The sequence below is a fragment of the Hordeum vulgare genome, chromosome 1H, assembly GCF_904849725.1.
Source record: "Hordeum vulgare subsp. vulgare chromosome 1H, MorexV3_pseudomolecules_assembly, whole genome shotgun sequence".
Lineage (NCBI taxonomy): Eukaryota > Viridiplantae > Streptophyta > Magnoliopsida > Poales > Poaceae > Hordeum > Hordeum vulgare.
In genome coordinates this window covers 3,694,836-3,721,946 of record NC_058518.1, presented here as the reverse complement: position 1 = coordinate 3,721,946, position 27,111 = coordinate 3,694,836, and the positions used below count along the sequence as shown (strand labels likewise).

The 27,111-nt window shown below is 43.5% G+C and overlaps 2 protein-coding genes across 2 annotated transcripts; both read right to left on the bottom strand.

Moving 5' to 3' along the window:
• Nucleotides 1-554: 554 nt before the first annotated feature.
• On the bottom strand, nucleotides 555-2,064 carry LOC123403585. The gene is made up of 3 exons (XM_045097512.1): nucleotides 2,001-2,064; nucleotides 1,172-1,816; nucleotides 555-1,090 (listed from the first exon to the last, which is right to left on the bottom strand). Exons 1-3 carry the CDS (start codon nucleotides 2,004-2,006, stop codon nucleotides 833-835), a joined length of 909 nt encoding a protein of 302 aa, XP_044953447.1. The 5' UTR covers nucleotides 2,007-2,064; the 3' UTR covers nucleotides 555-832.
• A 13,049-nt stretch (nucleotides 2,065-15,113) lies between these two features.
• Nucleotides 15,114-16,617, bottom strand: LOC123403574. Its single transcript, XM_045097501.1, has 3 exons — nucleotides 16,554-16,617; nucleotides 15,725-16,369; nucleotides 15,114-15,643 (listed from the first exon to the last, which is right to left on the bottom strand). Exons 1-3 carry the CDS (start codon nucleotides 16,557-16,559, stop codon nucleotides 15,386-15,388), a joined length of 909 nt encoding a protein of 302 aa, XP_044953436.1. The 5' UTR covers nucleotides 16,560-16,617; the 3' UTR covers nucleotides 15,114-15,385.
• Nucleotides 16,618-27,111: the final 10,494 nt, after the last annotated feature.

Below are 27,111 nucleotides of genomic sequence, written 5' to 3'. Positions count from 1 at the left end.
CGATTAGTCATGAAAAAAATCGTGTGCGATATTCTATACAAGGAACACGGCTGCAGAATTCGGTAACGGCTTTAAAGTTGTTGTGTAACCGACGTGCATGTCACAACGCACACGGAATGCTACATCCGTGTGTGATGGGAGGGTGTAATTCGTTTCTTATTATTGATAACAAGGGATAATATTGCAGATATAGTAAAGTCTACAAAAGCCAATTGAAAACATATGTGTATGGAGCTCAGGGAAGATTACTTGTAAATTATCGTGACAAATTATTTGTAACAATTACTTTAGGTGTAGGCTTGGCATCACTATCAGTCTGTGGTTCAATATTATTATTGTGTACGTCCTTTTCATCTGTCTTAACACTATCCATTTTCTTATGAGGGATGTTGATGATGTTGCTAAAAAGAGCCTCACCTACATTCTTTTCCATGTGCATAACATAAACGTTACGGGGAAGTTTTAGGTCCTTGGAGTGGGGGAGTGTAATGTTGATATGTTGATACCGTGCTAAAACTTTAGGATGTAAAAGCAACGGAGCAGATACATGTGTGTAAGGAAACGGGTGGTACAACTTTATTGCAAGCCATGGGCGCACATTATTACATGCACATACACAAACACACACATTACCCTTGAAAGTAGGTAGATCGAGCTGCAGCCCGCAAAGTGGGACCCCATCGTCCTTATTCACCACGTACAAACACACACATAGCCAGCTAGCATAGCATGCAGCTGGGGTTTAATTGGAACGTACATACGTGCTAGGATCTGCAGGTACGTACGTGTGGGATCGATGGGATAGAGTAGAGCTGCTAGCAAGGTGGATGGTTCATTCGGGCGCGACCCCGACGTAGGTGCCGATGGCGACGAGCCTATCCCCGGAGCTGCCGAAGAAGGCGACCGCGGCCGCATCATCCAGTGCACCGTTGTCCGGCAGCGGCACGCTAAAGGTCTTAGTCCCTGCAGATGGGTTGCGCCCGAACGTGTGCGAAGCCCCCTGGTTGGTGTCGAAATTGAGGAAGGTGATGCCATAGGTGTCGTAAGCGCCGGTGATGCTGCTCACGTACTCGCTTTGGTTCATGAAAATCTGCACCACATCACAAGCATGCAAAAACTAACTAAGTATACTTGTATAGTAGACAAGTAGAAAGGAAATTAATTAACGTACGGTATGCTCCTCTCCAGCTTTCTTGCCCCAGAGGGGGACACTAATGGCCTGGTCACTCTTGGTAAGGTAGGTGAAGGAGAAGCCATGGATGCGCTCGCTGCTGTGGATGGTGAAGCTCTCCAGCTTGCACGGATCGGCATCTGGCCTGATGTCCCGTGGTGCGCCGCTTTTGGCGCCCCACTTACCGACCTTGGCGGGCGAGCCTTTCACGTAGACGCCCAACGCCTTGAGGGTCACGTCTGAGCGGCCAAAGAAGGCGACCAACTCGCCTTTCCCCTGCGGCAGCGGCAAGCTGAACTCGCCTCCCTGCACCGGATACCCGTAGGTCTTGTGCTTGGTCGTGTTCGTTTCTAGCGTGAGCGATCCGATGCCCTCATTGTCGAAGGTGCCGCCCACGAGCTTGAGCTGCTCGCCTTCCCTCATTTCAATGGTGTTGGGATTCCCGCTGTTGCTGCCCCAGATGGCGCTCTTGACGCTGCTCCCCTGCTGGTCCACGTATTTGAAGGAGAAACCTTTGATGCCGCATACCCCAGGAGATTCGACGCTATAGATGGTGATGCTCTCTAGGCGTTGGGGCCTGCTTTCGGCGTTGATATCCTGAGGGGATCCGTCTGGTGCACCCCATGCACCAACCTTCATCACAACCTAAATGCATCACAAATTCATTAATCAACATCCTGCACATGCATTTCATTTCTCTATACATGTATACATCCATCCAACTCTAGCTAATTGATTCATTGGTATTTAAGCGTGCCATGTTTGTATATATAAAACAGCTACGGTAAAGAAAAAGAGGTTACATGCACATACTACCCATATTTCTTACCGCCATCTTTTTCTGGAGCTACTTCAACTGCAAGTCCAACTCTGAAATGTATGTGTGTGTGAGAGTGTGTTGCGATGGATCGTATGATCAGGCATGGCCGCCTATTTATAGCGAGTTTGCGCCCAACAATGATACTATCTGCATGCTACAGTTGGCATCAATTAGTCACATAGGCTATTAATTGCATGGAGTGAGTAGGTCACTAATTAATAGCTTAGACTTATAGAGTCCGTTGGTTCAATGAATCCTAAGCCTATGACACCCCGCTACCGACTAGATCGTGATGGCGCGCGTTGTGGCGCCGGACCATTTTTTCAATAGATTGTTTGGATTTTCTTACAAATTTATATGGAGGCAACAAAAAGTATCACATTGTTACACCCCATCCATTCTGACAAAGCGACCATAGAAATATTTAAAAACATTGACGCTAGAAATATGTGAACTTCTTCACAAAAAAAATCAATTCATTGCGGTTATTATAGTTGAGAAATATTTCCGAATTCACAAGCTAGCTAGGTTAATCCAAGTTTTTTATCGTGTATTCACATCAATCACAGCCAACAAAAGAAGCACATAATTCTTTTGCGGCTTGATGATCCGGTGTCCTCCTCTTTTACACACCAACATGATCCAGATGGAGCATGGGTGACCACACTGCTTGTTGGCCAGTGGTGATTGTACTATTCCAACTAATTTGTGGTCACGGATTGAGTCTGATGCATTCCCATGGCGCCTGCTGATTGTACCGTTCCAATTAATTGGTGGTCACAAAATGAGTCAGATGCATTCCCATGACACCTATCAAGTTATAGTTGGATTTCTCGTGCTGCAATTAGGCCTTCCGTAATGCATTGTATCTTAGCGTGTTATCCTAGGTATGACTAGGATCTAAGAAACAACCATCCTAATGCATTGTTTCTTAGAGGTTGTATCTAAAATAAGTTGCATTAAATGTTTTGGGGCTAATACTTGCTTGTGATTGGGCTAGCATCTTTTTTTGCCTATGATCTCATGCTAGAGCCGTATGTTATATAAGATACAACTACACTCTCTTTCTTCATTAACTATGGTGCCACATAAGCAAATTGCCTATGATACCGCGCTAAGATACTCTCATTACGGAAGGCCTTAGTTGTTGGTTGCAAAATGAGTCACGTGCATTCCCGTTTACTTAGCCTATGAAGCTAGCTACAGCTGGATTAATTGATCATGGTGCCTCTACTATTCGAATTTATTGCTGGTCTAAAAGAGAGTCAAATACATTCCCATGGCCTTGTTCTTAGGTTTTGCATATTCTCAGTCAAGTTTCTTCTTCTCCGTGCGAAGCGATATGGTGGAAGCCATCATGTTTCTCCATCAGCATGATGATTTACGCTTGGTTGATGTTAGCGAGATGGGCTCACTGTTCGCGGAAGTTATCGTTGCCTCTCATTTTCGAAATGCTGGGTCTAGGTTGCTGGACACATATTGAGGAATCGCAGCCCTCGCAGAACACACTACTAGAAAAAAGGCTGTTAGTGGCGCACATGTTTTGGATACTTATGGCGCACTATAGGTGCGCCACTATTATCACGCCACTACTAATAAATAGTAATGGCGCACGCATGGTGCGTCACTGTTAATATACATAACAGTGGCGCATCACCTGGTGTGCCATTACTAGGCCTACAAGTGCGCCACTGCTGTGGGTTACTAATGGCGTATTTTTAGATAATGCGCCACTGAGGTGTTTATTTATGTGGGCCACTAAAATGCAATATGGTGCGTCACTACTATGAATATTAGGAATTATTTTTTTTGCTTTTCTGATATTTGCAGAGGTTACAAAATACATTACAACACAGAATATAAACAGCACAACATATAAACAACAGATTTATCGAATACAATAAAAGATTAGTCTCCGAATACAATTCATCATAGTGATACATATATAAGTGATGTAGAAGTAAGTTATACATATTCTATACAATAGTTTCATAAAATATCATGACATCATCTCGAAAATAGTGATACATAGTGATGTAGAAGTAATCATCATAGTCAATGAGACATCATATAACAAAAGTTGGTCACTAGTCATAACCACAACTCCTCCTCATCATCATCGTCAACTCTAACACATTGTAGCACATCATCACATCATCTCGGAAATAGCTAATAATCATCATAGTCATTACCGCCAATACTATTTAATATCATTTTCGTCAATGAGACATCATATAACAAAAGTTGGTCACTAGTCATAATCACAACTCCTCCTCCTCATCATCATCAACTCTAACACATTGTAGCACATAATAACACATTGTACCTAGGACCTACTCCTCTGCTTAGGTAGAATATCATAAAACAAGATAGACCCTGACTCTCCATTATGGAGAATGGAGATGATCTTGTCTCCAATTCTTGGCCTATGCACAATGTTGCTTCCGAGTAGCTCTCTACGATTGACCATACATTTTTTCCAATCTTTGATTGTCATGACTTCATCGGTTTTAGAAATCCGGTATGGACAGGAGTGATGCAGATACATAGGCTGACCTGGCCGTGCTGGTCGTATCATCATAACATCAACGCGACCTCTTGGTAACATCAGATGAGGCACACAATCTTGCGGGATTTTCTGTTGAAAAACATAGTATTAGCTTTGTAGCTAGCAATGTAGTTTAGTTTTACAAGAATTTATGCAAAATATGCATGGATGTCGTAATAGTAGAAAATCTTACCATGCAATCTCCATGCATGTTACCGTAGTTCACCACGTGCACTGGTGGCACATATTGACCATAATGTTGGGGAGTTTGCTGATAGGTATTGTAATTCTCAAAATTATTGATAAATGCGACAAGAAGATGTTTCACCTTACAAGTTAATTCTGCTTCATCATTGTAGTAATAGGTTCTGCCTACCATTTTCCGTTCATTTTTTGAAGAATGAAAATAAGATATCAATGGAAATAAGTTGTCAACTATTTTTAAATAAAAAATATAAATTACTTAATAAATGTGGTGGAGAAACTCACATAATGGTAGAACTGGAGGCGTACGCACATCGACGATATTACCTTCAATTTCATCTTCCGGACGAATATCAAAGGTGATAAGCATATTAGGCTCAAATGCATAAGCCTTGCATAGTGCTACCCAAGTTTTGCATTCAAAAAAGGAGTAGGTGTCTACATTGTACAATTTTACGGCAAAAGTATAACCATGCTCGGTCCTCAAGTGAACTATCTTTACCTCCATATTTATTTCAGTACTGAAACCAATTTTATCCAACACATAATGTCTTGCATCGCAGGGGATATGCTAGTAGAATAGTAAAAAATAAAAATTATAAGTTGAAGCAAAAGAAGTCATGCTTAATTACGAATAAAGACTTGTCATTGTGACTTACTGTATCCACTTCGAAGTCCTCATCCAGCATGATGCTGAAGCGCCTATCATCAACTAGGTAAGGCGTGTCGCAAAGGCCGTGCTTATCTTGGCTGTATTCGCACATAACGAATTCCTCTTCGTCGTCGGACATTTCCTAAAATAGAGAAAATTTGGGCATGACATTTACTAAAAAGTGGACATATGGAGCGTCTGAAATTTGCCGAAACGGAAATGAATCAACATTCTGACAAAACATAGGCCACTCGGATATAGCAACAATGAACAAGTACAAAAGATGCTGTAAAATAGAGAATATTATGAACAACATCTCATGCCTAACCATATTGCAAAATTTCTTATACCAAAACATAGGCCACTCGGATATAGCAACATTATAAGTCTCTTAACCCCTAGATGCATTGGTAGACCCTCATACCAAAATTACTGATAAACACTACTACTATCTCCTATCCACATATATTACTTTAGATGGATTGAATAACCTTTGGACAAACTTTAGGTGAAAATATTACTATCTACTATAGAGATAGTAACTTAGACTAATAATTCTACGTAGTTGCACCATTCATCCATCCATCTAGCAAGCAACTAGCACCACTAATCCATCCATCAAGCAAATCATATACGGAGTACTACCTACCGTCAGCATACATCCATCTATCCACCATCCATGTGTGTAACTAGTAGTACAAACTATATTTACATTTCTGCCATATGAACACACCTATAATAAAATTATTTCTGCCATATCAACACAATACTATCAATACATCTATATGAAAATTTTGTCTGCCATTTCATCACAATACAATCAATACATCTATAGAACACATCATAGCAAATCAGAGGAGCTGCTCACAGGAGAAAACCACTTCCAAAAAATCAGAGTCGGGCCATGGGGAGGGGGGATGAGGGTGGGGCGCCGTTCGCCGGAGTGGGTCGCCGGAGGGGCCGGACCGGGCTAGGAGCTCGCGGCGAGGGAGGGATGGACCCGTAGGGAGGAAGGAGGCGTTGGGATCGGGCCGAGGGAGGGGTGGAGCCCGTGGAGAGGGAGGAGTCGTCGGGTTTGGGCGGAGGGAAAGATCGCCTGAGATGGCCTCGGCGGCCGCGGCGACGGCGGTGGGGGGCGAACCCTAGAAGCAGCGAGCGACAGAGGAGAGAGAGGAGCCTGGTCGAGTGCGTGAGGAGCCTGGGGTCGGGTCGAGTGTGGGAGGAGCCTGGGGTCGGGTCGGTGGCATTTTGCATGTAATAAGAGCAAAGATTGTTAGTAGTGGCGCACCGTAGGTGTGGTGCGCCATTACTAGTTAAAACTAGTAACGGCGCACTTTCCCCTGGTTCACCACTGCTAAGTCTGGAAAGGGTGTGGGACGAGGACAAAAACTAGTAATGAGCACCGCACAACAGGTGCGTCATTAGTAATATGGCAAATAATGGTGCACCTATATGTGATGCGCCACTACAATATAGCAGTGGCGCATCACATACATGATGCGTCATTAATGTCCATATTAGCTATAGCCGTTTTTCTAGTAGTGACATGATCACCAGCGACACTAGGGGAATGCAGTGTCTCGAGGGATGGCAAACTTCATATATTGTCCGACGGAAGTTCCGGTGCAAGCACATGAGGCGAGTGTCAAAACCAGATTGCGAAGGGGCCAATGCATGTATGTTTATCTCTTAAGTTTCAACTTTGAATGACATGTTTATTCTTATCCTGATGATTGCAGTGGGCCACCCGCACTAGTAGGAAATATCTTAGCAGTGGCCTGGCAATTTGGCCCTTAGTGGCCTGATTTAGAACCGCCACTGATTATGCGACAGGTAATGGCTACTGGTGGTGTGTGGGATCACACGCTACTGATAACAAGTTATTAGTTGTGTGCTTTCGTTTGCGCACGCCACTGATAAAACCAATTCTAGCGGCGTGACCGTACAATGCACGTCACAAATATCTATAGCATGCGAGTGGCGAGCCATTTATGTCATACACCCTTGCAAGATATATGAAAAACAAAAGAAATCATGGACGACGATTTGGTTGTCCTCTTAAATCTCCACGATGATGCACGGGAGGGAATCGCTCGGGTCGACGCCAGATTCCCTCCGGCTGGCGCTGCCTACTAGTGAGAGGGGTGTGACCCAAACCTCACGTCGCATAGCCGGGGACAAGTGCCATTTGCACATGCTTCGCTTGATTGCAGCGGTCCGTAATCTTGGATAACCCGACAAATAATCATATTTGAGAATACGAAATGAAGCAGCAGTAAGTGTTCCACTGACAATAAAAATGTTCATTTATGCTTATGTAATCATATTTTTGTTACTCTACCCAATTTACCTAAGGGCATCCCATTTATGGTATTTAGTATAGCAGTTACTTGATTTCCTAATTAATTGAAATCCTTGTTAGCACTCTTCTCCGTGACTATGATACACTGCATACAAGAAGTGTCTAGGTGCACCAAACTCGCGTAATTCTTCTATGTTGCGGAACATGGTGGCCTGTTGGTAGAGAGGCACGTGAACATTTCATTAATGCACCATGTATACAATCTATAATGACAATTCATATCCCATGTTGCATGTTCGTTTTTGCCATGGCTTATTATTTGTCTTGGCACTATGGATTGGTTTTATTTACTGAATACATGGATGTGTATGTTGTCATTCCAAGCCAATTTGTGTATGTTAACCTTACTTTTTTTTATCTTAGTATATATGCGACTTTCAATATTTATTGACTAATATAAGGTTATATTTGTACAAGTATAATATATTTTATGTGCCCATATATATTATAAAATCCTAACTAGGTGACTATGATACACTGCATACAAGAAGTGTCTAGGTGCACCAAACTCGCGTAATTCTTCTATGTTGTGGAACATGGTGGCCTGTTGGTAGAGAGGCACGTGAACATATGCACCAAACTCACCTTCCTTTTTTATCTTAGTATATATGTGACTTTCAATATTTATTGACTAATATAAGGTTATGTTTGTACAAGTATAATATATTTTATGTGTCCATATATATTAAAAAATCCTATCAATTATCGTATAAATAGACGGGCACGGCAACGAGCCAGCAACCCTTGTTCCTTGCTCGCGCTTATGTGTATGCACGCTGCACCCAGACCAGTCAATCGGCTGGGTCTCTTCATATTGGACCTAGTCAATCGATCACCATGCACGCGCGCCCCATGGTTGGACGCATGCACCCAAGAAGCCCATCCAATCCCTTCTCTTCTAGCTATGCCCATTCATGCAGCCAGGCACGCCTTTGATAGGTAGGGTGGTTTCGCCGGTTCGCCTGCGGACTTTGATAGTTTTGGCCGTTTTTCCTATATGAGGACAATTTTTTAGATGGGTTCTTTTTACCGTCCCGTCTGAGGCTATCACAAGAGGCCCGGCGGCGTCCGAGGTCACGGGTCCTGTGGAGCGGGGGACCGTCCCGGCTGGATCTAACTTGTCGCACTAGGGTTGCAGCGGCGGCGCTCCCACGGGCGAAGAAGACGAGCAATGCATCTTGTCGGCGAGGAGACTCGTCGGCGCAACAGATGGAGGACCAGAGCCTCAGCCGCCTTGCAAACTCATCTCCTGCTATCAAGCCAAGAGTCGTTGGTAGGACGGGATGCTAGTAGGGGTCCTGGCAGAACCTGCTCCGGTTCGTCTAGGCTGATCTGAGGGAGCGCATGAGAGAGAGAGGGGGAGGGAGGGAGGGAGAGAGAGAGAGAGAGATAGATAGATAGAGAGAGAGAGAGAGAGACTGACTGATGGGGCAGGGTCGGTTGACCCGAACCAGCCCACTTAAGTGGATGGACCCACTGTCAGAAGGGCAGAAGGGTAATTTGATAAATCTAGTTAAATTCAAATAACGTTCAAACTTCAATGATTTGCTCACAAAATTCTACACACCCAAAAATAAATAAAAATATGCTACACACTCCTAAATTTATGAGCAATTTTAATATAACTTTTGTTTTGTGCTTAAAGAAAACTTTTCTTTCAATGAAAAATTCAAAGATCCTTAAGTGGAAATGACTTGAAATTATTTTTATTAAAATTAATTTCTTGAGGAAAATATATGGGAAACTTTTTATAAAGGTCAATTATATGAACTACTTGAATTTCAAATCATAACAAGTTTATTCCTCATTATAAATGTTTATGAAACCCTAATAATACACATTTACTTAGGAAAAATTCTCAAAAACACTTTTAACTCAAATTTTGGGGATTAAAAAAGGACATCTCATTATATGCATAATAGTATGAATTTGGATATTAAACATTGTCGTATCAGACAATGATGCTGATTTTCAGAACCCGAAGTTCGCGGGTCACTCAAAGATTTAGACTTCACTTTATCTCAGTCTCAAGGAAAGTTCATTCTTGCATATCAACTAAAGTATTTTACTACAGTACTTTTAAAAACTTTATTTTATTTCTGCTTGATTGATTGGTTGGTGAAACGACAGACTGATTGTTGTGGTGGAGGTCACATCCTACCGGAAAGTTAGGACTAATAACAATTGTTCCACGGCTTATAGAGCGCCGTATTTACGCGTCAACCAAAGGTTCTGGTATGGGCCGGAAGGGTCATAAGTATCTTCTTCCTTATAACATATTCCCGGATACGCTGCCTGGTTGGGTCATTGATACAACCAACGTGCGTGGGAACGCCGTGAACTTTCCCCGACGGGTCCGATGAAGGTAGTGATGTCTCGGGTGGGGTGACAAAGATGGATTGGGGCCCACGTAGGCCAGGGATCTGATCTGTCACGACAAGGGCGAATGTGTGGGGTTGAAGAATACTCGGAATGTATCCAAGAATCTCAGACATGACAAACCACACTCTGGAGTGTGAAACTTGTATCAGGGGTAATGCTACTTTTGGGAAAGGTGGCGCACCTCTGCAGAGTGTATCAAATTGTGACAGTTACATCCGTGTTCCCGAAAGAAACTATGTTCGCGGTGGAAAAGGAACCTTAACTGATTCTCAAACCCGTGAGGGCTGACTAAACTTGTTGTGTGACCCTCGTTACTCAACCCATCCATTGACCCTTTGCTTAGATTTTGAGGAGGTCAACAATGATGTCAACGATCAGAGCACCGAAGGCCCCAGGAATTCTAGTACAAAGCGCCAGATCTATGCGCAGGAGTAGAAGGAGTCGACTACATCATCGCATACGGAACTGATGACAATAGAGAAGATGAATCAGAGGAGTAACTGAAAGTGAGAGTAGACTAGTATTACAAGGTAACCTAGTCGAGCAGCTCTAGTATCTAAATTGTTGGGCTATCATGTTTCTCAGTTAGCTTTTACAAGTGTTAGGTCAACTATCTCAAGTTGAGTACGTACCGTTTGATCTTTATTAGATGTCTGAGGAAGAGGTTGAACAGTTTATGCACTTTTGGCTTGTAATATTAAGCGTTCTGTAATATTAGTGGACCGCAATATTTCTGTTGTACTACTCTGAGGGATGTAATATTTATGCAGAAGGACTTCCATGAGTGTTATGTCAATGAATTGTGCACTACGCATGCAGGGTTGTACGGGGTCACCGTGCCACCCCTCTTGTCGCCGACGAGACTGTCAGACGTGAGAGGAGAGGGGGACAGGGGCGGCGGCGCTAGGGAAGCCTTAGCTTGGTGGGGTGAGAGAGTACCCGTTTGTGACTGACCCACTTCTGTCCAAATCATATGACCTATTTTTTGGTTCTCAAGTAAAAGTGACCATTTATAGATTACTATTAGAACGCACGTGCGTTGCTACGGGCTACAATGTATGTAAATAAATTAAAAAATAAATAAATAAGGTCATCTTCAAGGTCGAGGTTTATTTCTCACTCGTACGTTCGAGCGTGTTCAGACATCAAACAGGCACACTGTCTACAAACTCCGGGCTCCCTCAAATAGAGTCCATGTGTTAGCGAGAATGTGGTTGTCCAGACTATCCACAATGTTATCTCCAAACATGCGATCCCGACTCAAAAACGTCACCCCATGACGCGCTCTTCCATTTTCATGCCGAATTCTCCCCTTGTCCCTCGGTTTCCCTCCATAGCAGGACAATTCTCATTGGAGCCCTCTTCTTTAAAATCGGATGACACCCATCTCACCTTCGTCATGGCTTCCTATTTCCTTCACACCCTAATTCCTCATGCATCGCCAAGGAGGAGTCCCCCACTAGCTATCCCGCTCTCCTTCCTAATCACCACCCCTAGTATTCATGTTGATATACCACCGGCATCAAAGAGGCCGAGGTTTGCACCGCCTATGATGCCCGCGAACCAATAAGGAAGATCAGATGTCTCATGTGCCATTGTTACCGTGTCCTTTATTAACTCATGAAGCAAAACCGCTTGCTCATGCAATTTGCTCTACAACTTCGTTAAAATTGAATACTCCAATCGAGCCATCTGGAACAAATCGCACTACAGGATCAACACCGCAAATCATTACCGACAGAAACTTATACAACAAGCATCATTTGGTTAAAATAAAACACCACACCTAAAGAAAATGCCTACATAATAGATCATTTGACATATACACCTCCACCATCACTTACAGTCATAGCCGCTCCGTACTACAATGACATCATGTGCAGCGTGTCCGTACTACGTTGATGACTCAGAATCTCCTTCACTGCGGTTATCTACACAATCGATTACTACGCCGGTCTTCTTCAGGTAATGAACCTTGGTGTGGTCTTGCAGGAGATTGTGCCGACCCCAGCTTGTCATGTTCTTCTACTTTCAGTAGAGCATCATGTTTGAGCTAAGAATGAGGCCTTCAATCTGACCAAAGGAAATTCTCAAGTATGGTCAGGAGATAATACTTGTGGCACTAAAACTATGCTCTTGCGAGGAACTTTGGAAGTGCATATTTATCGAACTGATAAATGTTCTGCTACAGACCATAGCATAGATGCTACGTCTACTGCTCCCCTGAAATGGCATGAGATGATTGTGCCATTTCGCATTACAGGAATATAAGCTGACTAACTGCTAGTGAGTAAGATATATGTAGCGCGTAGCAAACCCCCTACAATGTACATTCCTTCTTTTTTATATCACACTACAAAAATAACAGTGCAAAATAAATAAAAATATGTAGCAAATTGGATGGCAGCCTGCAAATATTCTTGTAACTTAACAAGAAAGTATGTGACATATCACGTTATATATTTTCTTCAAGCAGATATGGACAAAGAACATGTTGTATATTGTCCCAAATCTTCCGGGCAGAGGGTATTGCCTTTCTGAAAAGTACTCAAGACCATATTTGTTCTGTCAAAGTAACTACTATTGACATGAATGAAGAGGTCATCAAAAATATGAATGAACGTCTTTGAAAATAAAATTTCATCAGATAGTACATAAAGAAATATTGTTTTGAAATATACTCTGTTCTGGCTAGCATATGGTCTCCTCATGTTCATTGAGAGGTCACAAATCAGCGGTGAAAATATGTTGCATGAGAAAGGATAGTGCACGTTTTTTAAACGCTAAAAATACATCCCACCATGTGTTGGATGCTTTATTGAGGAGGTTGCACATGAGGAGAACATGACCGGCGACCAGCCTCGATCTCGCTCGGCCATGCAGGACATGTCGGCGTCGGCGTCGGGCGGGACGGGGCGATGCGTGAGGCCATGGCGACGGGGTTGGTGGGGGCGCGGCAGCACCTGGATGGCCGGGCCGAAGCGGAGGAGCGGCGGTAGGAAGGGGAGGCAGGGAAGGAAAGAGGTGGTGATTGGGGTGCGACGGCGAAGGACGTGCTTAGGTTTCATCCTGTTCTTTTTTTCTCCATCGGTTTTGTGGGGGGGGGGGGGGGGGGATGGAGTCAGAGGTGGGATAAAAAAAAGAACGAAGATAAGCCGGGAGCGGTAGCTACCAACTCCCCAATTAGGAATAGAGATACCAATCTCAAAAATCATTGTTACCAGTTCCTCGCGATCATATTAGCTTACACCGCTGATGTAAGTGGATTAAGCCCTAGGTGTCATAAGGATTGATTTTCAACATTTGAAAGACAAGATCGCCACTAAGACTTTTTTTTCTTACAAGAACGTAAAAGCCTCCAGTGCCATGTTACAAAATGTTCAGCACCTCATAATTTTTTTTCCTTCAGCAAATCTCTTCACGGTGAAAATATTGTGTTCTCTTGGCAGCAAAAACCTCGCAAAGAAAGTCCAAATTAAATGTATAGCATCTAGCCTGTCCATGGACGAATCACCGTTTTTGGAAGTTCGACGTCTCCGTTTTCCTACGGACAGCTATAGTCAAGTAGCATGAAACATATATATACAAGATACTCCAAAATCGACAGATAATTTGGAACAGACGGACTAATAATTAAGTAATTCAACCGCTCATCAGAAGAGATGACGTCGTCGTGGCACTGGGTGTCGGCATTGTTGGCGGCGTATGGTTGGCCCGTACCCGAGGCCTCGGCAACATCATCGTAGGCGCTGCACTTCTTGGTGATGGTCTTATGATGCTTGGATGGTGGGGCAGTGGCACCCTTGTGCCCCACCTTGCGGCGGCGCTCCTCCTCCAGCCTTGGAGGAGTCTCCGAAGACTTCTGAACCAAATGGTACGTCTCCTCAAGCCTCCGATCGTCAGCTTCATAATCACTAAGACACAGTGTCCACGATGAATCGGATGTGGCCGAATCAGTGTCCTCGACCGAATTGGATGACGAGCCGGGGGGACGGCAATGACCGAGGAGTCGCGCTTGGCATTAGCATGTGGTAAGCAGTTGGGGATCCTGCTGGCCTATGCTGGACCATCTTATTGGGGGGGGGGGGGGGTGGGGGCGTTGCCTCCGCCGGTGAGGGAATGGACTCAGAATTTGGTATCTCATCGACTTTTTGGACTTGTAGCGACGTAGCGCACGGCTCTGGCGGCGGCACTCGTACAAATAGGCAAGAGTGGAGAGGCGGGAAAGCAGCGAAACGGCGGGAAGAAGAAGCGGGAAGGTGGCGGAACGGCGGAAAAAGGAGGCAGGAAGACAGAACAATATAATGGCGGGAACATGAGGTGATCCTTGTTAATGATATTGTGAAGGCGTGAACGATATGGTCAAACTACGAAGACGGATAAGTTGAAATAACCGTGTGCGATATTTCGCACACGATTAGTTATGAAAAAAATCGTGTGCGATATTCTATACAAGGAACACGGCTGCAGAATTCGGTAACGGCTTTAAAGTTGTTGTGTAACCGACGTGCATGTCACAACGCACACGGAATGCTACATCCGTGTGTGATGGGAGGGTGTAATTCGTTTCTTATTATTGATAACAAGGGATAATATTGCAGATATAGTAAAGTCTACAAAAGCCAATTGAAAACATATGTGTATGGAGCTCAGAGAAGATTACTTGTAAATTATCGTGACAAATTATTTGTAACAATTACTTTAGGTGTAGGCTTGGCATCACTATCAGTCTGTGGTTCAATATTATTATTGTGTACGTCCTTTTCATCTGTCTTAACACTATCCATTTTCTTATGAGGGATGTTGATGATGTTGCTAAAAAGAGCCTCGCCTACATTCTTTTCCATGTGCATAACATAAACGTTACGGGGAAGTTTTAGGTCCTTGGAGTGGGGGAGTGTAATGTTGATATGTTGATACCGTGCTAAAACTTTAGGATGTAAAAGCAACGGAGCAGATACATGTGTGTAAGGAAACGGGTGGTACAACTTTATTGCAAGCCATGGGCGCACATTATTACATGCACATACACAAACACACACATTACCCTTGAAAGTAGGTAGATCGAGCTGCAGCCCGCAAAGTGGGACCCCATCGTCCTTATTCACCACGTACAAACACACACATAGCCAGCTAGCATAGCATGCAGCTGGGGTTTAATTGGAACGTACATACGTGCTAGGATCTGCAGGTACGTACGTGTGGGATCGATGGGATAGAGTAGAGCTGCTAGCAAGGTGGATGGTTCATTCGGGCGCGACCCCGACGTAGGCGCCGATGGCGACGAGGCTATCCCCGGAGCTGCCGAAGAAGGCGACCGCGGCCGCATCATCCAGTGCACCGTTGTCCGGCAGCGGCACGCTAAAGGTCTTAGTCCCTGCAGATGGGTTGCGCCCGAACGTGTGCGAAGCCCCCTGGTTGGTGTCGAAATTGAGGAAGGTGATGCCATAGGTGTCGTAAGCGCCGGTGATGCTGCTCACGTACTCGCTTTGGTTCATGAAAATCTGCACCACATCACAAGCATGCAAAAACTAACTAAGTATACTTGTATAGTAGACAAGTAGAAAGGAAATTAATTAACGTACGGTATGCTCCTCTCCAGCTTTCTTGCCCCAGAGGGGGACACTAATGGCCTGGTCACTCTTGGTAAGGTAGGTGAAGGAGAAGCCATGGATGCGCTCGCTGCTGTGGATGGTGAAGCTCTCCAGCTTGCACGGATCGGCATCTGGCCTGATGTCCCGTGGTGCGCCGCTTTTGGCGCCCCACTTACCGACCTTGGCGGGCGAGCCTTTCACGTAGACGCCCAACGCCTTGAGGGTCACGTCTGAGCGGCCAAAGAAGGCGACCAACTCGCCTTTCCCCTGCGGCAGCGGCAAGCTGAACTCGCCTCCCTGCACCGGATACCCGTAGGTCTTGTGCTTGGTCGTGTTCGTTTCTAGCGTGAGCGATCCGATGCCCTCATTGTCGAAGGTGCCGCCCACGAGCTTGAGCTGCTCGCCTTCCCTCATTTCAATGGTGTTGGGATTCCCGCTGTTGCTGCCCCAGATGGCGCTCTTGACGCTGCTCCCCTGCTGGTCCACGTATTTGAAGGAGAAACCTTTGATGCCGCATACCCCAGGAGATTCGACGCTATAGATGGTGATGCTCTCTAGGCGTTGGGGCCTGCTTTCGGCGTTGATATCCTGAGGGGATCCGTCTGGTGCACCCCATGCACCAACCTTCATCACAACCTAAATGCATCACAAATTCATTAATCAACATCCTGCACATGCATTTCATTTCTCTATACATGTATACATCCATCCAACTCTAGCTAATTGATTCATTGGTATTTAAGCGTGCCATGTTTGTATATATAAAACAGCTACGGTAAAGAAAAAGAGGTTACATGCACATACTACCCATATTTCTTACCGCCATCTTTTTCTGGAGCTACTTCAACTGCAAGTCCAACTCTGAAATGTATGTGTGTGTGAGAGTGTGTTGCGATGGATCGTATGATCAGGCATGGCCGCCTATTTATAGCGAGTTTGCGCCCAACAATGATACTATCTGCATGCTACAGTTGGCATCAATTAGTCACATAGGCTATTAATTGCATGGAGTGAGTAGGTTACTAATTAATAGCTTAGACTTATAGAGTCCATTGGTTCAATGAATCCTAAGCCTATGACACCCCGCTACCGACTAGATCGTGATGGCGCGCGTTGTGGCGTCGGACCATTTTTTCAATAGATTGTTTGGATTTTCTTACAAATTTATATGGAGGCAACAAAAAGTATCACATTGTTACACCCCATCCATTCTGACAAAGCGACCATAGAAATATTTAAAAACATTGACGCTAGAAATATGTGAACTTCTTCACAAAAAAAATCAATTCATTGCGGTTATTATAGTTGAGAAATATTTTCGAATTCACAAGCTAGCTAGGTTAATCCAAGTTTTTTATCGTGTATTCACATCAATCACAGCCAACAAAAGAAGCACATAATTCTTGTGCGGCTTGATGATCCGGTGTCCTCCTCTTTTACACACCAACATGATCCAGTTGGAGCATGGGTGACCACACTGCTTGTTGGCCAGTGGTGATTGTACTATTCCAACTAATTTGTGGTCACGGATTGAGTCTGATGCATTCCCATGGCGCCTATCAAGCTACAGGTGGATGAACCGTGCTGATTGTACCGTTCCAATTAATTGGTGGTCACAAAATGAGTCAGATGCATTCCCATGACACCTATCAAGTTATAGTTGGATTTCTCGTGCTGCAAGGCCTTCCGTAATGCATTGTATCTTAGCGTGTTATCCTAGGTATGACTAGGATCTAAGAAACAACCATCCTAATGCATTGTTTCTTAGAGGTTGTATCTAAAATAAGTTGCATTAAATGTTTTGGGGCTAATACTTGCTTGTGATTGGGCTAGCATCTTTTTTTGCCTATGATCTCGTGCTAGAGCCGTATGTTATATAAGATACAACTACACTCTCTTTCTTCATTAACTATGGTGCCACATAAGCAAATTGCCTATGATACCGCGCTAAGATACTCTCATTACGGAAGGCCTTAGTTGTTGGTTGCAAAATGAGTCACGTGCATTCCCGTTTACTTAGCCTATGAAGCTAGCTACAGCTGGATTAATTGATCATGGTGCCTCTACTATTCGAATTTATTGCTGGTCTAAAAGAGAGTCAAATACATTCCCATGGCCTTGTTCTTAGGTTTTGCATATTCTCAGTCAAGTTTCTTCTTCTCCGTGCGAAGCGATATGGTGGAAGCCATCATGTTTCTCCATCAGCATGATGATTTACGCTTGGTTAATGTTAGCGAGATGGGCTCACTGTTCGCGGAAGTTATCGTTGCCTCTCATTTTCGAAATGCTGGGTCTAGGTTGCCGGACACATATTGAGGAATCGCAGCCCTCGCAGAACACACTACTAGAAAAAAGGCTGTTAGTGGCGCACATGTTTTGGATACTTATGGCGCACTATAGGTGCGCCACTATTATCACGCCACTACTAATAAATAGTAATGGCGCACGCATGGTGCGTCACTGTTAATATACATAACAGTGGCGCATCACCTGGTGTGCCATTACTAGGCCCACAAGTGCGCCACTGCTGTGGTTTACTAATGGCGTATTTTTAGATAATGCGCCACTGAGGTGTTTATTTATGTGGGCCACTAAAATGCAATATGGTGCGCCACTACTATGAATATTAGGAATTTTTTTTTTTGCTTTTCTGATATTTGCACAGGTTACAAAATACATTACAACACAGAATATAAACAGCACAACATATAAACAACAGATTTATCGAATACAATAAAAGATTAGTCTCCGAATACAATTCATCATAGTGATACATATATAAGTGATGTAGAAGTAAGTTATACATATTCTATACAATAGTTTCATAAAATATCATGACATCATCTCGAAAATAGCGATACATAGTGATGTAGAAGTAATCATCATAGTCAATGAGACATCATATAACAAAAGTTGGTCACTAGTCATAACCACAACTCCTCCTCATCATCATCGTCAACTCTAACACATTGTAGCACATCATCACATCATCTCGGAAATAGCTAATAATCGTCATAGTCATTACCGCCAATAGTATTTAATATCATTTTCGTCAATGAGACATCATATAACAAAAGTTGGTCACTAGTCATAATCACAACTCCTCCTCCTCATCATCATCAACTCTAACAAATCGTAGCACATAATAACACATTGTACCTAGGACCTACTCCTCTGCTTAGGTAGAATATCATAAAACAAGATAGACCCTGACTCTCCATTATGGAGAATGGAGATGATCTTGTCTCCAATTCTTGGCCTATGCACAATGTTGCTTCCGAGTAGCTCTCTACGATTGACCATACATTTTTTCCAATCTTTGATTGTCATGACTTCATCGGTTTTAGAATTCCGGTATGGACAGGAGTGATGCAGATACATAGGCTGACCTGGCCGTGCTGGTCGTATCATCATAACATCAACGCGACCTCTTGGTAACATCAGATGAGGCACACAATCTTGCGGGATTTTCTGTTGAAAAACATAGTATTAGCTTTGTAGCTAGCAATGTAGTTTAGTTTTACAAGAATTTATGCAAAATATGCATGGATGTCGTAATAGTAGAAAATCTTACCATGCAATCTCCATGCATGTTACCGTAGTTCACCACGTGCACTGGCGGCACATATTGACCATAATGTTGGGGAGTTTGCTGATAGGTATTGTAATTCTCAAAATTATTGATAAATGCGACAAGAAGATGTTTCACCTTACAAGTTAATTCTGCTTCATCATTGTAGTAATAGGTTCTGCCTACCATTTTCCGTTCATTTTTTGAAGAATGAAAATAAGATATCAATGGAAATAAGTTGTCAACTATTTTTAAATAAACAATATAAATTACTTAATAAATGTGGTCGAGAAACTCACATAATGGTAGAACTGGAGGCGTACGCACATCGACGATATTACCTTCAATTTCATCTTCCGGACGAATATCAAAGGTGATAAGCATATTAGGCTCAAATGCATAAGCCTTGCATAGTGCTACCCAAGTTTTGCATTCAAAAAAGGAGTAGGTGTCTACATTGTACAATTTTACGGCAAAAGTATAACCATGCTCGGTCCTCAAGTGAACTATCTTTACCTCCATATTTATTTCAGTACTGAAACCAATTTTATCCAACACATAATGTCTTGCATCGCAGGGGATACGCTAGTAGAATAGTAAAAAGTAAAAATTATAAGTTGAAGCAAAAGAAGTCATGCTTAATTACGAATAAAGACTTGTCATTGTGACTTACTGTATCCACTTTAAAGTCCTCATCCAGCATGATGCTGAAGCGCCTATCATCAACTAGGTAAGGCGTGTCGCAAAGGCCGTGCTTATCTTGGTTGTATTCGCACATAACGAATTCCTCTTCGTCGTCGGACATTTCCTAAAATAGAGAAAATTTCGGCATGACATTTACTAAAAAGTGGACATATGGAGCGTCTGAAATTTGCCGAAACGGAAATGAATCAACATTCTGACAAAACATAGGCCACTCGGATATAGCAACAATGAACAAGTACAAAAGATGCTGTAAAATAGAGAATATTATGAACAACATCTCATGCCTAACCATATTGCAAAATTTCTTATACCAAAACATAGGCCACTCGGATATAGCAACATTATAAGTCTCTTAACCCCTAGATGCATTGGTAGACCCTCATACCAAAATTACTGATAAACACTACTACTATCTCCTATCCACATATATTACTTTAGATGGATTGAATAACCTTTGGACAAACTTTAGGTGAAAATATTACTATCTACTATAGAGTTAGTAACTTAGACTAATAATTCTACGTAGTTGCACCATTCATCCATCCATCTAGCAAGCAACTAGCACCACTAATCCATCCATCAAGCAAATCATATAGGGAGTACTACCTACCGTCAGCATACATCCATCTATCCACCATCCATGTGTGTAACTAGTAGTACAAACTATATTTACATTTCTGCCATATGAACACATCTATAATAAAATTATTTCTGCCATATCAACACAATACTATCAATACATCTATATGAAAATTTTGTCTGCCATTTCATCACAATACAATCAATACATCTATAGAACACATCATAGCAAATCAGAGGAGCTGCTCACAGGAGAAAACCACTTCCAAAAAATCAGAGTCGGGCCATGGGGAGGGGGGATGAGGGTGGGGCGCCGTTCGCCGGAGTAGGTCGCCGGAGGGGCCGGACCGGGCTAGGAGCTCGCGGCGAGGGAGGGATGGACCCGTAGGGAGGAAGGAGGCGTTGGGATCGGGCCGAGGGAGGGGTGGAGCCCGTGGAGAGGGAGGAGTCGTCGGGTTTGGGCGGAGGGAAAGATCGCCTGAGATGGCCTCGGCGGCCGCGGCGACGGCGGTGGGGGGCGAACCCTAGAAGCAGCGAGCGACAGAGGAGAGAGAGGAGCCTGGTCGAGTGCGTGAGGAGCCTGGGGTCGGGTCGAGTGTGGGAGGAGCCTGGGGTCGGGTCGGTGGCATTTTGCATGTAATAAGAGCAAAGATTGTTAGTAGTGGCGCACCGTAGGTGTGGTGCGCCATTACTAGTTAAAACTAGTAACGGCGCACTTTCCCCTGGTTCACCACTGCTAAGTCTGGAAAGGGTGTGGGACGAGGACAAAAACTAGTAATGAGCACCGCACAACAGGTGCGTCATTAGTAATATGGCAAATAATGGTGCACCTATATGTGATGCGCCACTACAATATAGCAGTGGCGCATCACATACATGATGCGTCATTAATGTCCATATTAGCTATAGCCGTTTTTCTAGTAGTGACATGATCACCAGCGACACTAGCATAAGCTTGGGAATGCAGTGTCTCGAGGGATGGCAAACTTCATATATTGTCCGAGGGAAGTTCCGGTGCAAGCACATGAGGCGAGTGTCAAAACCAGATTGCGAAGGGGCCAATGCATGTATGTTTATCTCTTAAGTTTCAACTTTGAATGACATGTTTATTCTTATCCTGATGATTGCAGTGGGCCACCCGCACTAGTAGGAAATATCTTAGCAGTGGCCTGGCAATTTGGCCCTTAGTGGGCTGATTCAGAACCGCCACTGATTATGCGACAGGTAATGGCTACTGGTGGTGTGTGGGATCACACGCTACTGATAACAAGTTATTAGTTGTGTGCTTTCGTTTGCGCACGCCACTGATAAAACCAATTCTAGCGGCGTGACCGTACAACGCACGTCACAAATATCTATAGCAAGCGAGTGGCGAGCCATTTATGTCATACACCCTTGCAAGATATATGAAAAACAAAAAAAATCATGGACGACGATTTGGTTGTCCTCTTAAATCTTCACGATGATGCACGGGAGGGAATCGCTCGGGTCGATGCCAGATTCCCTCCGGCTGGCGCTGCCTACTAGTGAGAGGGGTGTGACCCAGACCTCACGTCGCATAGCCGGGGACAAGTGCCATTTGCACATGCTTCGCTTGATTGCAGCGGTCCGTAATCTTGGATAACCCGACAAATAATCATATTTGAGAATACGAAATGAAGCAGCAGTAAGTGTTCCACTGATAATAAAAATGTTCATTTATGCTTATGTAATCATATTTTTGTTATTCTACCCAATTTACCTAAGGGCATCCCATTTATGGTATTTAGTATATCAGTTACTTGATTTCCTAATTAATTGAAATCCTTGTTAGCACTCTTCTCCATGACTATGATACACTGCATACAAGAAGTGTCTAGGTGCACCAAACTCGCGTAATTCTTCTATGTTGCGGAACATGGTGGCCTGTTGGTAGAGAGGCACGTGAACATTTCATTAATGCACCATGTATACAATCTATAATGACAATTCATATCCCATGTTGCATGTTTGTTTTTGCCATGGCTTATTATTTGTCTTGGCACTATGGATTGGTTTTATTTACTGAATACATGGATGTGTATGTTGTCATTCCAAGCCAATTTGTGTATGTTAACCTTACTTTTTTATCTTAGTATATATGCGACTTTCAATATTTATTGACTAATATAAGGTTATATTTGTACAAGTATAATATATTTTATGTGCCTATATATATTATAAAATCCTAACTAGGTGACTATGATACACTGCATACAAGAAGTGTCTAGGTGCACCAAACTCGCGTAATTCTTCTATGTTGTGGAACATGGTGGCCTGTTGGTAGAGAGGCACGTGAACATATGCACCAAACTCACCTTCCTTTTTTATCTTAGTATATATGTGACTTTCAATATTTATTGACTAATATAAGGCTATGTTTGTACAAGTATAATATATTTTATGTGTCCATATATATTAAAAAATCCTATCAATTATCGTATAAATAGACGGGCACGGCAACGAGCCAGCAACCCTTGTTCCTTGCTCGCGCTTATGTGTATGCACGCTGCACCCAGACCAGTCAATCGGCTGGGTCTCTTCATATTGGACCTAGTCAATCGATCACCATGCACGCGCGCCCCATGGTTGGACGCATGCACCCAAGAAGCCCATCCAATCCCTTCTCTTCTAGCTATGCCCATTCATGCAGCCAGGCACGCCTTTGATAGGTAGGGTGGTTTCGCCGGTTCGCCTGCGGACTTTGATAGTTTTGGCCGTTTTTCCTATATGAGGACAATTTTTTAGATGGGTTCTTTTTACCGTCCCGTCTGAGGCTATCACAAGAGGCCCGGCGGCATCCGAGGTCATGGGTCCTGTGGAGCGGGGGACCGTCCCGGCTGGATCTAACTTGTCGCACTAGGGTTGCAGCGGCGGCGCTCCCACGGGCGAAGAAGACGAGCGATGCATCTTGTCGGCGAGGAGACTCGTCGGCGCAACAGATGGAGGACCAGAGCCTCAACCGCCTTGCAAACTCATCTCCTGCTATCAAGCCAAGAGTCGTTGGTAGGACGGGATGCTAGTAGGGGTCCTGGCAGAACCTGCTCCGGTTCGTCTAGGCTGATCTGAGGGAGCGCATGAGAGAGAGAGGGGGAGGGAGGGAGGGAGAGAGAGAGATAGATAGATAGATAGATAAATAGAGAGAGAGAGAGAGAGAGAGAGAGAGAGAGAGAGAGAGAGAGAGAGAGAGACTGACTGATGGGGCAGGGTCGGTTGACCCGAGCCAGCCCACTTAAGTGGATGGACCCACTGTCAGAAGGGCAGAAGGGTAATTTGATAAATCTAGTTAAATTCAAATAACGTTCAAACTTCAATGATTTGCTCACAAAATTCTACACACCCAAAAATAAATAAAAATATGCTACACACTCCTAAATTTATGAGCAAATTTAATATAACTTTTGTTTTGTGCTTAAAGAAAACTTTTCTTTCAATGAAAAATTCAAAGATCCTTAAGTGGAAATGATTTGAAATTATTTTTATTAAAATTAATTTCTTGAGGAAAATATATGGGAAACTTTTTATAAAGGTCAATTATATGAACTACTTGAATTTCAAATCATAACAAGTTTATTCCTCATTATAAATGTTTATGAAACCCTAATAATACACATTTACTTAGGAAAAATTCTCAAAAACACTTTTAAATCAAATTTTGGGGATTAAAAAAGGGCATCTCATTATATGCATAATAGTATGAATTTGGATATTAAACATTGTCGTATCAGACAATGATGCTGATTTTCAGAACCCGAAGTTCGCGGGTCACTCAAAGATTTAGACTTCACTTTATCTCAGTCTCAAGGAAAGTTCATTCTTGCATATCAACTAAAGTATTTTACTACAGTACTTTTAAAAACTTTATTTTATTTCTGCATGATTGATTGGTTGGTGAAACGACAGACTGATTGTTGTGGTGGAGGTTACATCGTACCGGAAAGTTAGGACTAATAACAATTGTTCCACGGCTTATAGAGCGCCGTATTTACGCGTCAACCAAAGGTTCAGGTATGGGCCGGAGGGGTCATAAGTATCTTCTTCCTTATAACATATTCTCGGATACACTGCCTGGTTGGGTCGTTGATACAACCAACGTGCGTGGGAACGCCGTGAACTTTCCCCGACGGGTCCGATGAAGGTAGTGATGTCTCGGGTGGGGTGACAGAGATGGATTGGGGCCCACGTAGGCCAGGGATCTGATCTGTCACGACAAGGGCGAATGTGTGGGGTTGAAGAATACTCGGAATGTATCCAAGAATCTCAGACATGACAAACCACACTCTGGAGTGTGAAACTTGTATCAGGGGTAATGCTACTTTTGGGAAAGGTGGCGCACCTGTGCAGAGTGTATCAAATTGTGACAGTTACATCCGTGTTCCCGAAAGAAACTATGTTCGCGGTGGAAAAGGAACCTTAACTGATTCTCAAACCCGTGAGGGCTGACTAAACTTGTTGTGTGACCCTCGTTACTCAACCCATCCATTGACCCTTTGCTTAGATTTTGAGGAGGTCAACAATGATGTCAACGATAAGAGCACCGAAGGCCCCAGGAATTCTAGTACGAAGCGCCAGATCTATGCGCAGGAGTAGAAGGAGTCGACTACATCATCGCATACGGAACTGATGACAATAGAGAAGATGAATCAGAGGAGTAACTGAAAGTGAGACTAGACTAGTATTAGAAGGTAACCTAGTCGAGCAGCTCTAGTATCTAAATTGTTGGGCTATCATGTTTCTCAGTTAGCTTTTACAAGTGTTAGGTCAACTATCTCAAGTTGAGTACGTACCGTTTGATCTTTATTTGATGTCTGAGGAAGAGGTTGAACAGTTTATGCACTTTTGGCTTGTAATATTAAGCGTTCTGTAATATTAGTGGACCGCAATATTTCTGTTGTACTACTCTGAGGGATGTAATATTTATGCAGAAGGACTTCCATGAGTGTTATGTCAATGAATTGTGCACTACGCATGCAGGTTTGTACGGGGTCACCGTGCCACATCTCTTGTCGCCGACGAGACTGTCAGACGTGAGAGGAGAGGGGGACAGGGGCGGCGGCGCTAGGGAAGCCTTAGCTTGGTGGGGTGAGAGAGTACCCGTTTGTGACTGACCCACTTCTGTCCAAATCATATGACCTATTTTTTGGTTCTCAAGTAAAAGTGACCATTTATAGATTACTATTAGAATGCACGTGCGTTGCTACGGGCTACAATGTATGTAAATAAATTAAAAAATAAATAAATAAGGTCATCTTCAAGGTCGAGGTTTATTTCTCACTCGTACGTTCGAGCGTGTTCAGACATCAAACAGGCACACTGTCTACAAACTCCGGGCTCCCTCAAATAGAGTCCATGTGTTAGGGAGAATGTGGTTGTCCAGACTATGCACAATGTTATCTCCAAACATGCGATCCCGACTCAAAAACGTCACCCCATGACGCGCTCTTCCATTTTCATGCCGAATTCTCCCCTTGTCCCTCGGTTTCCCTCCGTAGCAGGACAATTCTCATTGGAGCCCTCTTCTTTAAAATCGGATGACACCCATCTCACCTTCGTCATGGCTTCCTATTTCCTTCACACCCTAATTCCTCATGCATCGCCAAGGAGGAGTCCCCCACTAGCTATCCCGCTCTCCTTCCTAATCACCACCCCTAGTATTCATGTTGATATACCACCGGCATCAAAGAGGCCGAGGTTTGCGCCGCCTATGATGCCCGCGAACCAATAAGGAAGATCCGATGTCTCATGTGCCATTGTTACCGTGTCCTTTATTAACTCATGAAGCAAAACCGCTTGCTCATGCAATTTGCTCTACAACTTCGTTAAAATTGAATACTCCAATCGAGCCATCTGGAACAAATCGCACTACAGGATCAACACCGCAAATCATTACCGACAGAAACTTATACAACAAGCATCATTTGGTTAAAATAAAACACCACACCTAAAGAAAATGCGATCATTTGACATATACACCTCCACCATCACTTACAGTCATAGCCGCTCCATACTACAATGACATCATGTGCAGCGTGTCCGTACTACGCTGATGACTCAGAATCTCCTTCACTGCGGTTATCTACACAATCGATTACTACGCCGGTCTTCTTCAGGTAATGAACCTTGGTGTGGTCTTGCAGGAGATTGTGCCGACCCCAGCTTGTCATGTTCTTCTACTTTCAGTAGAGCATCATGTTTGAGCTAAGAATGAGGCCTTCAATCTGACCAAAGGAAATTCTCAAGTATGGTCAGGAGATAATACTTGTGGCACTAAAACTATGCTCTTGCGAGGAACTTTGGAAGTGCATATTTATCGAACTGATAACTGTTCTGCTACAGACCATAGCATAGATGCTACGTCTACTGCTCCCCTGAAATGGCATGAGATGATTGTGCCATTTCGCATTACAGGAATATAAGCTGACTAACTGCTAGTGAGTAAGATATATGTAGCGCGTAGCAAACCCCCTACAATGTACATTCCTTCTTTTTCATATCACACTACAAA